General features: G+C 56.9%; 1 protein-coding gene across 3 annotated transcripts; it reads right to left on the reverse strand.

The window, feature by feature from the left end:
* Positions 1 to 199: 199 nt before the first annotated feature.
* On the reverse strand, positions 200 to 5,729 carry PTGES2 (prostaglandin E synthase 2). 3 transcript variants are annotated; one of them, XM_019421002.2, is made up of 7 exons: positions 5,429 to 5,729; positions 3,997 to 4,194; positions 3,023 to 3,081; positions 2,482 to 2,631; positions 2,003 to 2,203; positions 1,491 to 1,608; positions 200 to 820 (listed from the first exon to the last, which is right to left on the reverse strand). In XM_019421002.2, exons 1-7 carry the CDS (start codon positions 5,696 to 5,698, stop codon positions 698 to 700), a joined length of 1,119 nt encoding a protein of 372 aa, XP_019276547.2. In that variant the 5' UTR covers positions 5,699 to 5,729; the 3' UTR covers positions 200 to 697. The 3 variants fall into 3 exon arrangements, with proteins under 3 accessions (XP_019276547.2, XP_019276548.2, XP_019276549.2); XM_019421003.2 differs by having other exon boundaries at positions 3,997 to 4,089; positions 5,429 to 5,728; XM_019421004.2 differs by lacking the exon at positions 3,997 to 4,194 and having other exon boundaries at positions 5,429 to 5,728.
* Between the last annotated feature and the right edge of the window lie 7,810 nt (positions 5,730 to 13,539).

Here is a 13,539-nt window from a genome sequence, read left to right on the forward strand (position 1 = left end):
CTGGACCCGTGCCCTGGGACACCTCAAGCCTCCCTGCTGCTTACCCTGTGGTGGCGTGCCAGGGTTTATGGGACACAAAGCCTGCTCAGTCCTTCACCCCAGGCCTGACACCTAGAAGGCACTGGACAGATAGCAGTTACCACCAGGGCTGGACACGGCCTCCTTCTGAAGCCTCCCACGCAGCATTTCGCCACAGATCTCCACGACAGCCGCAAACCTTTTCTTTATTGCCAACATGACACAGAGTCTCGGGGACACTTGGGAAGGGCAGGAGCCAAGAGGAGCCAGGGATGAAATCCTCTGCGAACCGGACTATTCCCACTTCCCCCGTCCAGGGCAGGAGCCCGACCCAATCCCCACCCACAAGGTGTGGACACAGCAGCCACGGAGAGCCCCCGAGAACGGCTGAAAGTAGGGAGGCCCAGGACGGGAGGCAGGGGTGGGCTGGCTCCTTGGGGCTGGGGTGCCCCTCAGGGGGACTACAAACAGAAATCAAACCTGGGTTTTGTCCCCCAGCGTCCCACGGCCTCAGCAGGCGTCCAATGCTAGAACGTTGGGGCTGGGAGGGTGGTGGGGGGGGCAAGATGCAGAACGATCCTGTCCCCCACTGCACAGCATCACCAGGTGCTGACCCCATGGTCCTGGTCCTGGCAGCTGGTGTCTTCCGCTGTCTCGCACCCCTCCTGGGACACTCAGGTCACTGGGGGACCTCAGCAATGGCTTTCTCTACCCGCAGGTACCAGGGCTGGATGTGGGTGTGACGCATCAGGTCGTCAAAAGCCTCCAGGCCCTCCATCACGCGCAGCACGCCGTATACTGCCTGGGGGTGGGTACAGAGGGGGTGTCCAGACCTGCCCTGTCCTCCACCAGTTGTGTGCCCTGGGGCCCGTCACCTCTCCTCTCTGAAAGCGCTCACTAAACAGCCAATTTTGCACTTGGGGCTTTGAGTGAAGTGTGTGGGATTTCTATAGGTTTTGCCTGCCCTTCACCCACACCCCACATCTGGGCAAGAACCCTCACCTCCAGAGATTCCTTTGGGAAAATGTGCTGAGGAGAGGAGACCCCCCCCCCCCCCCCCCCCCGCCCAGGACCCGGACCTGGCAATCAACATATTCCACCTTGGCTTGAAGGACGGCTTCAAGGCTTGGCATTGAAGTCAGACCAACAAGACACCGTCCCGGGACTTTTGCTGGGTGCAAGCTTGGAGCGCTGGACCCAGGCCTGCCTCAAGCTAAAGCCAACTCCAAGGGGTTGAGATGAAACAGGAGAGGCTGAGACCTAATACCATTTGGGCCCCTTGATCAAGCTGGGCCTGAAGCCAACCCCTCCTCTGAACCTGTCAGTTATGTAAATCAAGACAGTTCCTTGCAGGGAGCCAGGTGCCTCCGGAGTAGGAGAGCTGTTGAGATGGAGATATTGCCTACATCCGGGCTTTCTCTGCCCAGACAGGCCCCTCAGGTCTGGGCACCCCCTGCCACCACCACACTCACCAGATCAGCCAGATTTGGCTGCTGGCCCCCCATGAAGGGCCGGTCTTTGCCCACGGCTGCCACCCACTTGTTGGCAGCCTCATAGAGGTCCTCACGAACGTCATCCTGGAGGTGGTGCCTGGGTGGGGAAGGGGGAAGTCCATCAGGGGGATTCCAAACCCCAGCCCAGGTTGGGACAGCAGCAAGGCTCACGGGGGGGGGGGGGGGGCAGGGCTGCTCCCCCGAGGGGCATCACCCCTGCAAAAATCAGTCATCATCTGTCCCAGACAGGGAGGCCGTGGGCAGAGGAGGAAAGAGACCCGACCACAGAGAAGGAAACAGAAGAAGGCAGAAGGCAGGCACCCAGCTCTGGACTCTGAGGCCAGTCCTGCTTCCCCTGGGGTGGTGGAGGCAACTGGAAGGTCTGAGTTCGAGTCCTGACTTGGTTTATACTAGGGACTGAGAGACAGCAGGCCACACACACACACACACACACACACACACACACCCACCCACCCACCCACCATCATCACCTGCTCTTAAGCCTCTTGCTGATGAGGTACATGGCAGCTGCACCCATGTACTTGGCCACGGCACCCTCCACTGTCCCGAACTTGCCCTCCCTGACAATGTAGTCAAAGGAGGCCAGGGCCTCAGCAGGAGTGCGGTACACGTTGGGGGAGATCAGGTGCACCAGCCAGTCATCTGCCCACTGCCGCCACTTCATCTCCTCCCTGTGGACAAAGTGGGGACAGAGGGCAGGCCAGGTGGGCCTTTAGAAAGCCCGGGGCCTGGGAGGCGCGGGAGCAGGTACGCTGTCTGGACCGCGCAGCGTGCGGATGGGAAGCGGAGGCCTGAGCGGGAGGTCCTTAAGGAGACTCAGCCCTGGCCGTGGCCCCAGCCCTCCTGGTCTCCCATAGTGCTCCCCCCCTTACACTGTCTCGCTCAGCCTGTCCCCTCTGGGAAGGCCCCGCCCTTGCCACCTCCTGGGACCTGCGCCAGCCTCACTTACGTCCTCGCCTCCTTCCCGCCATACATTCGCTGGGCCTCCTTCTCATCTAGCATGAGCCAATACTTGTTGCAGAATTCGGTCACCTCCTTGCCCTGGTCGTTCACGGCCTTCATGGGTGGATAGTAGGTGATGATGTCTTCCAGGGGCTGCCTTTGGGAGACGACATCCAGAGTCTCATCCCAAGTAGTTCTTCCTCCGCGGGGGCTGAGCCGTGACCTCCTCAGGGTAAGTATCTACCCCAGCCTGACCCAGCTCTGGGATGGAACCGGCACCAACCCGCAAAACGTTCCACCCTCTCGCGGGTGCCACAGGAGGTCCTGCCCCAGGAGGGACTTGGGGCAAACACCAGAAGCACTTCCCTGGTGGAGGGAGACGTGCAGAGGAAAGGAAGGGGGTATCTCAGAGTAAAAAGCCCATGGCTCATTCTGGAAACCCGGGCAGCAGCCCTACCCTGCGCCCCTGTAGGAACCCAGGTGGGGCCTCCCTGGAGATGAAAGGGATGAAATGTGACCCCAGACTGGGCCTCTGAGGGGCTCCTTACCCCGACACCAGATAGGTCTTGAGGGCGCTGATGATGACAGAGGAATCGTTCAGTTGTTGCTGAAGAACGAGAGGTTGGTTTAAATTGGGGGCGTGGGTAGGGGTTGTCTGGCCACCAGCAGGGTCACCAGGGTCCTCTTAAAACAAACCCCTAGGGGGGCGCCTGGGTGGCTCAGTCAGTTAAGCAGCCAACTTCGGCCCAGGTCATGATCTCGCGGTCTGTGAGTTTGAGCCCTGCGTCGGGCTCTGTGCTGACAGCTCAGAGCCTGGAGCCTGTTTCAGATTCTGTCTCCCTCTCTCTGACCCTCCCCCGTTCATGCTTTGTCTCTCTCTGTCTCAAAAATAAATAAACTTAAAACAAAAACAAAAACAAAAACCCAGGCATTCGAGGAAACTGGTCAGGGGGAAGCTGGGCATTGTTTATATCCATCCCTGGGGGTTCGTCCCCCAAACCGATGTCCACTCTGAGCTTTCTCCTCCCCAAGGACCTAGTCCCCATCCTCAAGGAGACCCATCCTGGGTAAGGGAGGCCCAAGTGTGACTGAAGGTAAGGAGGGTATGGGGAGGACCTAACATCTTGGACCTCCCCACTCGCCTGTCCAGCCTCCCAGACAGTGGGGGGCAGGGTGGACTCTAGAAGCTACAAGCTAGGAGCCAAGCACTGTGCCAACCATTTCCTACCACCCAAGAGTATCGTCCTCCTTTGATTAATGAACAAGCAAGCCCAGAGAGACTAAGTGACTGGCCCTTAGTCACACAACCAGGGAGTGACAAAGCCCCACCCTGAGCCCAGACCACCCTGAGTTCAGAGCTCACTGTTGAGTTCTGTGATGCTCTGCCTCCTTTGGCCCAGCTGGTTCATAATCCTCAGCAAGGTCCAAAGACCCCACATTTTTCCAGAGCTGCACAGCAGGGCCTAACTCGGGGGTATTCCAGGAAAACCCAGGACATGGAAGGTCACTCCCTGAGGCTCACCAAGCTCTCTCCTTCCTGGGCCAGCAGGATGGGCACCTTCCTGTAGGAGGAGAACTTGATCTCGGCCCTGCGCACGGGGTTCACTTCCACCACCTGGTAGGGCAGGGCGTGGAAGTCGAGGAAGGCGCGGACCTTGCTGCAGAAGGGACACGTTTTGTACTGGTACAGGGTCAGCTGCAGGCGGCTGGACAGGGAGAGCTGGGTGGGGAGCAGAGGGAGGAGGGGCTTCTGAAGCCTGGCGCCCAGGCCCCACCCCCAAGCAAACTTTTCCCAAGGGAAGTCTTCTAGGATGACTTCTAGGGAACATCAGGAGGAACGGGGATAGGTGGCAGAGAGAAAGGGAGGCACAGGGAGGTGGGGAGCAGGCTCGTGCAGTGGGCAGTCCAGCCTCAAGCGCCCATCCAGCGCCCCCCACCAGGTAGGAAGTATGGGGAGGAAGCATCTTCCGGTCTCTGTTCAACATTAGATACCTCTCCTCTCCCTCCTATCCCAAGGGGACATCAGACATTCCCAGGTGTGCCACCCGAGATGCAGAGCAATTGTTGCAACTTGGAGTGCCCACCGCCACTCCCTCAGCCCAAGGGCCTCTGGGTGAGGGGGCGGAGCCCAGCAGTTGTCAGAGTGGGGTCTAGCTCAGATCTCCAAGTGGGGAGGGTTGTAGCTGGGCTTCGGCCCTGGATCTGCATGTTCCGCAGCCCCCGGTGAGCTGTTGCCGCTGCATATTCATGTTGGAAAGCCATAGCGGCAGTCCACCTTCTTCACCATTCAGATGGGAGACTGCAGCTGGCCAATGGGGGTGGGCAGAGAGATACAGAGAAGGCCACTCCCCTCCCACCATCCTGCTCCCCTGGGTCCAGAAAAGGGGGCATCTGTGGATGGATGGTGGGCGCCACAGCAGAGAAAGGCTGTGTTGGTGATGTGTATGGAGCACTGCGAGGGCAGCTGGGCCACCACTCGGCTATGGGACACCTCCCTGTCCCTCTCTGTCTCCGGGGGCCTGGAATCTAAGGGTCATCGGCTCCCTAAAAACACTAACACTAATAAATACACAGCTTTAGGATCTGAAGGCAGTGGAAGGGTTTAGGGAACGTTTATTACTTTCCAAATGACAAGTGACAAAAAAAGTATGGAAAATAATAAACTCCGCAAGCTTTCTTTCCCTTTCTTGTGATCTCCAAAGCTTTCCGTTAAAAAGTCTAAAAACACGTTAGAAAACGACTTCAGGGCAAAGACAACAATTCTGGTTAGCAGGCATTAGTAGCGACCCCCATTTCACAGATGAGGACGCTAAGGGCTCAGAGACTTAAAACCAAGTCAGTCGCCCAAGGTCACGAACGGACGGAGGAGGCGATACCTGACCCCGCCAGAAGTTCCGAAGTTCGTTGCTGCCCCCCAGCACCCCCACCCGCGGCTCGATCCGGCCCGGGCTTACCTGCGCGGCAGAGCGCTCTGCGCGGAGGTCCTGGGCGCGCAGGTGCCACCGCGCCGTGTGGTACAGCCCCAGGACGCCCCCCAGGGCCAGCGCCGCCGCCCCCAGCAGCCGCGGGCTCCCCTTGCGGGCGGTAGCAGCGGGACCCGGGCCTCCTGCCGCTCCTGCGAAGCCGGCCCGGCTCTGCGCGGGGAGTGCCGACTGGAGGCGACCGCCCAGCCTCCAGGCCAGAGCGTGCGGGACCGGCCACAGCGCCCGCGCAACCTGGGCCATGTTCGCTCCGCCGGCGCCGCGGGCGGGCGCGCGAAACGAAGACCGCCGGGGCTCAGGCTCCCCTTAAAGGGACGGGTCTCCGTCGCGGGAGGGTTGCTAGGGGTGACAGTGACGCCGAGCGGGGAAGGACAACTCTGGAGGGAATGGGCTTGCGTCCCGGGCGCCCAGTTTCCACGCACCCATCAGAGCCGCTCAAACACACCCTGGGATGTATGGAAGTCGCTAAAGGCCCGGCTTCTGAACATGAGATATAACTGGTCTCGGTGGTGACCCTGGGCCGAATGCTGGAACTCGCCGTGTGGCCTTCGGATCCCAGGGTCTTCCGGAATGTGTTTATTAAGTTCTACCTCATGCACCCAATCGAAAGACACTGAACCCTTCAGAGTGTCAGAAAAAGGGTCACAGCATTGGGTCCAGGAGGGCCGCGGAAACAGCCGGACCGGACTTGGTGCCCCAACTCTGGCATTTTCTGCCCTCCCGCGCTGCTGCACGGTTTCTTCTGCGTCCCGAACCATAAATTCTTCCATACACGTAAGGGGCCTTAGAAACCACGTGTCTCAGATTTCGCCCTTGTGGAGGCGCCGGCTCACTGACTGACCCGTAGGTCCCCAGCGGCCGGAGGGGCTGAGTGGAGGCTGTCTCTGCCCCTCTGCGGGGCTCGCTCGCCATAGCTGAGGGTCCGGCCCCCCACCACCTAGGCTTCTCGGCGGGCAGCCCCGGATGGCCCCGCCCGGCACCCGGGGGAGGGGCGGGGCTTGGAGAATAGGCTGCCATCCGAAAGGCGGGTCACGTTGTGGGCGGGGAGGGGCGGAGTCTGACGGCGGGGCGGGGACAGAGCGTGGCTCGCGGGAGAAAGCGCGAGAGCTGGGCTGCGGCGGGACAGAGCGCTGGGCGTGAAGGGCGGAGTCTGGCGGGAGCAGGGCGGGGCTGGTGCTGCGCGGACGTGGCGGTGCGGTGGCGTTCCTTCGCCTGATCTCGCTCTCCGCGCTCCGCGTTATGTCAGGCGCCCCCACTTTCCGCCCGCCACCGGCTGTCGGCTGGATGGTCGCCGCGGCACCGGAGCCCGCGATGTCGGGCCCCGACGGGGACCTAGGCGGGCCGGCGGAGGCGGGCGCGGAAGGCGGGAACGGCGGCTTCGGGGAAGCAGGTGACTCGGACGGGCTGCTGAAGCGACCTTCGCTTTCTCAGGGCTGCCTCCTTGGGAAGGGGAATCTGGGCCGCGCTGGGGGCATGGAAGGGACCGCAGAGCCCTCCCACCCCGGATTCATAATATGACCCAGAGTGCATTCGGTTTTCAAATGTCTAAGAGAAGAAGAAAATGATTCTCATAACTCGCGGATGTTTTAATAGTAGAAGACAGGTATTCAAAGCTAATGATTGGCCTTTCCCTTCTTTTCCTTCTCCTACTTTCTTTCCTTCCTTCTTTGCCTCTTGTTGTTCCACCTTTTAAGTGAGGTGGGATTGTGACAGGAGGAGGTCATCCCGGATTATCTGGGTGGGCCCTACCTGTCATCACGAGTGGGCTCAGAAGAGAGGCGAGTGAGATTACGCACACAGTGGAGAAGGTGACGTGAAGACAGGCAGAGGTTGGATCAGTGGGGCCGCAAGCCAACAAAGGCCAGCAGCAACCAGAAGCTGGAAGAGGCGGGGAATAACCGCCTGGAACATCCAGAGGGAGTGCGACCTTGCCCACGCCTTGATTTGGCACAGTGAACTTTTAATTTTTCTTTTCTAAGGCTATTTATTTTGAGAGGGAGAGAGAGCAACGAAGCGGCAAAGAGAGGGAATCCCAAGCAGGCTCTGCACCATCAGCGCGGAGCCCAGTGTGGGGCTCGAATTACTGAACTGTGAGCTCATGACCTGAGCCGAAACCAAGAGTCCACGTTTAACCTACTGAGCCACCCAGGCACCCCAGCACAGTGAACTTCTGATTTTCGATTCTGGCCTTTGGAATGTGTTAATTTAACCTAAAAAGTTCGTGGTGATTTTTTGCAGTAATTTGATGATTGGGAAATAAGCATCCTCTCCAGAAGATCCTAAAAGTAGGAAATTCACTGTTTGGAGAGGGTGCTCTGGAGAGAAGGTCAAGGGTATGGCTAAACAGGAGACCAAAGGATATGGGGGAAGAGGTGGCCCAAGATGGGTCTCCAGGGGCGTTGGAGGGAAGGTGGCCCAGGACAGGGAGATCCAGCGGCATGGGGAGGTGACTATCTCAGTCTCTAACAGAATACCATAGACTAGGTGGCTCATAAACAACAGAAATTTATTTCTCAAGGGCAGCATAGGGACTAGAGTCCACGATCTTGCATGGCGACAGATTGGTGACAGATGGTAGCTGCACTTGAGGGCATAAGGTGATTTATAGAGACATTGAATCACTGTGTTGTACACATGAAACTGATGTAACATTGTGTGTCAGCTTTACTCAAATAAAAATTTATTTAAGTCAATTTATTTATTTATTTATTTATTTTTGAGAGCGAGAGAGTGTGAGTGACCAAGGGGCAGAGGAAGAGGGAGAGAGAGTGCAGAGGGTGGAGCCCAGAGCGGGGCATGAGCTCGCTCTAACTCGCTCATGAACCGTGAGATCATGACCTGAGCTGAAGTTGGATGCTTAACCAACTGAGCCACCCAGGTGCCCCTCGAAAATTTTTTTGAAATTTATTTCTCACAGTTCTGGAGGCTGGGAAGGCCTTGCCACAAGGCACTGGCAGATTCAGTGTCTGGTGAGGGCCGATTCCTGGTTCATAGATGACCGCTTTCTCACTGTGCACATGGCAGAAGAGGCAAGGAAGCTCTTTGGGGTCTCTTACAATGGCACTAATCCCATTCCCAAGGGCTCCACCCCTATTACCTAATTACCTCCCAAAGGCCCTCCCCCCCACTCCCAAATACTACACCGAAGATTAGGTTCCAACATATGAACGCGGGGGGCTGGTTATGACTTAAGCTTTCAGTCCCGTAAATGGGGACCAAGGGGTATGGGCAGAAAGCGAGGAGCCATGGGAAACTCCAGTCCTGGCTGACCCGGCTAAACAATTAGGGAGGGATGCTTGCAGCTGCACTGCCTTGGTGGGAGGCCAGTGTCCACCCAAGACCTGAAGGATGCTGGGCCCAGAGGGAGGCACCCAGACCTGTGCTCTGTACTCTGGCCTCTGCAGAGGATTCAGTGCATGTTCTCGGCATTTCTTCCACCCCCTGCACCAGCCTCCTGGCCCTTCACCCCACTCTCCACTGATCCCAAGTTAGCCCCTTCTTTTAAAGCTGGACGTGCTCTCTCTTGGGGGTCTGGCCTTGTCCTTACTGCCGGTCACAACCTTGCTCATGACCCCCTTCCCCAGAGGGAGAGGCTCAGCCACAGACCTGATAAACTAAGCACTGGGATGTCCACCGCAGACCCTGCCCAGGGCAGTGGCCTCTAGTCCCCACTGTGGTCTTCATAGGCCCTCTAGCCTGCATGGGCGTTCAGGTCCCGGAGTGAAAGGCAGGAGTATCCAGCTAGGAGGCGTGCTTGGGTCAGGTACCTAAGGCCCAGACTGACAAGGCCCAGACCTTGTATGGCAGGGCCCGCTCCCCACTGCCCTGTGGGCCCAAAGGACCTTTGCAGAGGGAGGAACCCAGTGGGTGTATTATGGGAGAGGTAGGGAGGGACTGCCTTTCAGAGCCTTTCCATAGGCACGGTCCCCAACCGTGGAAGGGGCAGGAGCCGGGAGATCCTTGAGGCCCCCTGGTGAGCCCTAGTATGACAGGGGAGGCGTGGGAGTTGGAAAACTCCTGAAAACTAGAAACTCAAGCCAAGGCTCTGGAGGAGCAGGCCTTCCCCCTCCAGTGTGTTTGGACCTGCAGTGAGCAAGGAGGGCTCATCGGTGGACACCAAGAGTTCCTGCTGCTGCTGTGACTGGCCTCCAGGGGGCATCTCCTTTGGAGGCTCCTCCCAGGTGTGGTCCTGGGCTCTGAGAAGTCCAGTTGTCCCCTTCCCCCGGGGATGGCCTGCCCAGCCTTCAAGCAGGGGAGAGAGGACTGCTTGTGTCTCAAACATGGGCTGGGCTGGACATTGCTCACAGTCTTCTAGAAACCAGTCCGGGGGGTTAGACGGGATTCCTGAGGTGCAGGAACTGCCAGAGAGCATTTTGCTGCTCCCCTGGGTGATTAGACAAGGGGTGGGGCCTGGGCACCTCTATGGGAAGACAGGCCACTTGCAGTCCCTTGGAGCCTCTCCTCTTGGGTATGTGGAGTGGGGAGAACCACCTTCCAGAGACGGTGGGGAAGGTCTGGAGCAGCTGGAGTTCTCCTGGCTTCTTGCCACAGAGAAACCTAGGTGTGGATGCCTTTTAAGTCTCTGCTATACTGTAGAGACCCAGAGGTTGGGTTAGAAGGCCCAGTCCTGGCCTCTCCCAGGAGGGGCTTGGCCCCAAGGCTTCTGTGTAGCTTGTTATAGGTTCACACGGGTGAATAGTGTGGCCTTCAGGGTCCTGTCTACCCTGGGGCCCTTGGAGTTGGCCTGAGTCCACACCGTGGTCCTCCGCCAGCCCTCTGAGTGCTGAGTCTCAACTGACATGAGGCGGGTGTGCATGTCGAGCTGACCCTCCCCCCACAGCCCTGTTGGACTCTGAGGAGGGGAGGCAGAACTCTACCTTTATCCCCAGCCCAGCCTGCAGGACTCTTCCCTTCCTAAGGCTAAATGCAATGGGTACCCCCAGCTGGTCCCCTCCCCTCCAGCTCCAACCAGCCCAGTACCCACATCTCGTTGGCTGGGATTGACCATAGCTTGGCTTGATCTCTGGCCCGGCCATGACCATGACTGTCCTTGGGCCCCCACAAAGTATGGTTGGGATACTACACACTGCTAAGCCTCAAATCCGTGGACAGGCCTCATCCCCTTCACTCTTCTCCCTTCCCTTGGCTCCTGGGCTGAGCCAGTGGAGGAGGGCAGAGGCAGCTAGGTGAGGAAGGGGTGATAAGATGGCTATCACTAGGTGTCAGCTGAGGCCAGACCACACAGAGATGAGAACAGAGAGACAAGGCCAGTGGGCCTGAGATAGGCCTGGAGCCAACCCAGAGAGAAGAATGGGTTTGATCAGAAACTCCGAGATGGCCTTGTGTAGAGACACCCTGTGTGTGTGTGTGTGTGTGTGTGTGTGTGTGTGCATGGCCTCCGTTAAACAACAAAAATTCACCTGAGTAATTTGAAACATCAAATTGGTTTTATTGAATGATTCATGAGTCAGGCAGCATCCCATCTAGTAAATAGAGAGAGAGGAGCTTTGTTGAGCTGCAGAAAAGGAAAGGTTTTTTAAAGGTAGAGAAGGAATAGAGAAAAGGAAATTATTATCAAAGAATCCATTGTTTTAGGCAAGTTTACCCTCCTATCGGAAACGGGAAGGGTCTATCAGTAAGTTTCATTGTGCTGACCAGGAAATTCCATTCCAACCAGTTAAAGGTTACGTGGTGGGGGCAGGGGGACCGAAACTGCAGTGAGATTAGGTATTAGGTCTTAGCTCGCAGAGACGGGGCCCTTAACATAAGTGAATCCATTTTGGGCCTATGGTTTTCTTTTCAACACCTCACAGAATTTGCAGGGCAGCTCTCTCTCTCTCTCTGTCTCTCTCTTTAAAATTTAAATCCAAGTTAGTTAACATATAGTGTAATAATATGGGAATAGAATTTAGTGATTTATCACTTACATATAATACCCAGCGCTCATCCCAACAAGGGCCCTCCTTAATGCCCGACACCCCACCAGCAACCCTCAGTTTGTTCTCTGTATTTAAGAGTCTCTTATGGTTTGTCTGCAGCTGTCTTTACAGAGGAGAAAACTGGCAGCGGGTGGGCAGCACCTAGGAGAGTCAGGTTTCAAACGGGGGCCCATGAGCTGGGCCTTGTCCCTTCCTGCACCTGGCCCTGGTTTTCTCAGGCTGCAGACCGGGCCCTAACCCCTCCCTAGTTCATACCCTGGCGAGCAGAGGTGTGAATTAATACCAAAGGAGCATTGGCCATTCTACCTCATGACATTTCAAGTCTAGAATATTCTGTCCAGTGACTCCTTGGTGATCCAGAGCACTGCCTCTCCCCTAGTTAGGCGCCTGGGTGGCACAGTTGGTTAAGCATCTGCCTCTTGGTTTCGGCTCAGGTCATGATCTCATGGTCGTGAAATGGAGCTGCCCGTCGGGCTCTGTGCTGACAGTGGGGGGCCTGCTTGGGATTCCTTCTCTCTCTGTCCCTCCCCGGCTTATGCTGTCTCTATCTCTCTTGAAATTACTAATTAAACTTAAAAAAAAAAATTCTCTGGAGCTCTAGCCATCTACATCTAGAAGTCATGCAAACTCAGATATACCTTCTAAGGTCAAGGAGAGGAGCAGGGGTGGAGTTCATGGAACTGTAAGTGGAGATGACGGGGGTGGGGGGTGGCCACTGGTGCCTTCGAGGGCACTTGGGCTTTGATGGCAACATCATACCCCAAAGCTTTGCTCATTCTCACTTCCTGCCTTCATCACCCTGACAGGCCTGAGGGGGCAGGGATCCCTTGCGGGCCTTTCTGGCTTCAGGGAGGTGGAAGCCATCCCCTACTCACCACCTCAGTACCCCCGGAGTCCCTTCCCTCGGGGCGCACTACCCAAAGGCCATGCTAGGGGAGCTGGTTCCTCCGTAGCAGGTGGAAGAGCCCCTGAGATCCCCAGGAGTGTCATCTGAGGCCAGTGAGCCCTCAGGACAGCCTCAGGTCAGGCATTCTGTCAGTGCTGGCCCTCTTGGTGACATCTAGGAGACACTGACCAGGGTGTGAGACCCATCGTTACCTCCATGGACAGCCAAGCCCCCATGAGGAAACTGTTTCCCTCCAGGACAAAGCTGGGATCAGCCACGGCGAGAACACTTCTGGGGAGCCCCTGGGCTCCACAGCCAAAGGCTATGGCCGGAGATGGCAGGTGACCTCTCAGTGACCTCTCAAGGATGAGGCTGAGTCGTAGCACTCACTGTGACCCAAGGTTCCCGGTGTCCAGAGCAGCAGGGAGAGCCCCCCTTGGGGCCCCAGCCCCTCACCCCTTTTCACATAGTGAGGATGCACGTCCCCCATTGTCCTCCCAGGATGGAACTGGGACTGGAGCCTCAGAGCTCTGCTCTGTCAAGCTGTCCCATTTATGGCCGGCATGCCCAGCTTGGGGATTCTGTCCACTGGGCCCACAGGAGGGACCAAGTCCCTTAGGAGCCAGGTGAGGTCTGGGTTCACCCTACCAATGAGGCATGGAGATGGGGAGGGGCTGACTCAAGATGGGAATGGTGGGACTTTGAACCTGACAGCCAAGAAACAATTCTTGAGACATCTTTGGTGCACAAAAGGTGATTTTATTAAAGCACAGAGACAAGATTCTAGGGCAGAAAGAGCTGCATGGGGTTGTGAAGAGAGACTGGTTAGATACCATGGGGTTGGGGAGATCAAGTCAAGAGAAGTTTCTAAAGGGATTTTCCTATGGTCAAGAGACAGTAGGGAATTCCTGGAGAAATATTATACTCCATATTTGCCTCAAGAATTTGTCAATGGGCTACAGATCATAAAGAAATTATCTCCCATTTCCTTCTTTAAAAAAATTTTTTTAATATTTATTGTTGAGAGAGAGAGATGGAGTGAGAGCAGGGGAGGAACAGAGAGAGAGAGGGAGACGCAGAATCTGAATAAGGCTCTAGGCTCCAAGCTGTCAGCACAGAGCCCGATGCGGGGCTTGAACACATGAACCATGAGATCATGACCTGAGCTGATGTCGGAGGCTCAACCGACTGAGCCACCCAGGTGCCCCAGTCTCCCATTTCCTTCTTGCCTTTGTTCCCCGTATAACTATGGAGAGGAG

This window comes from Panthera pardus, unplaced genomic scaffold, assembly GCF_024362965.1.
Source record: "Panthera pardus isolate Hobbes unplaced genomic scaffold, ASM2436296v1 HiC_scaffold_20, whole genome shotgun sequence".
Lineage (NCBI taxonomy): Eukaryota > Metazoa > Chordata > Mammalia > Carnivora > Felidae > Panthera > Panthera pardus.

What these genes read in the sequence shown, in the direction of transcription:
- PTGES2 (XM_019421002.2), bottom strand. Translation starts at nt 5,698, where the DNA reads ATGGCCCAGGTTGCGCGGGCGCTGTGGCCGGTCCCGCACGCTCTGGCC. An exon ending in GGCGGGAAGGAGGCGAGGAC is followed by an intron (nt 2,204 to 2,481) that starts GTAAGTGAGGCT and finishes CTTTGTCCACAG; the next exon opens with GGAGGAGATGAAGTGGCGGC. An exon ending in AGCAAGAGGCTTAAGAGCAG is followed by an intron (nt 1,609 to 2,002) that starts GTGATGATGGTG and finishes TTCCCCACCCAG; the next exon opens with GCACCACCTCCAGGATGACG.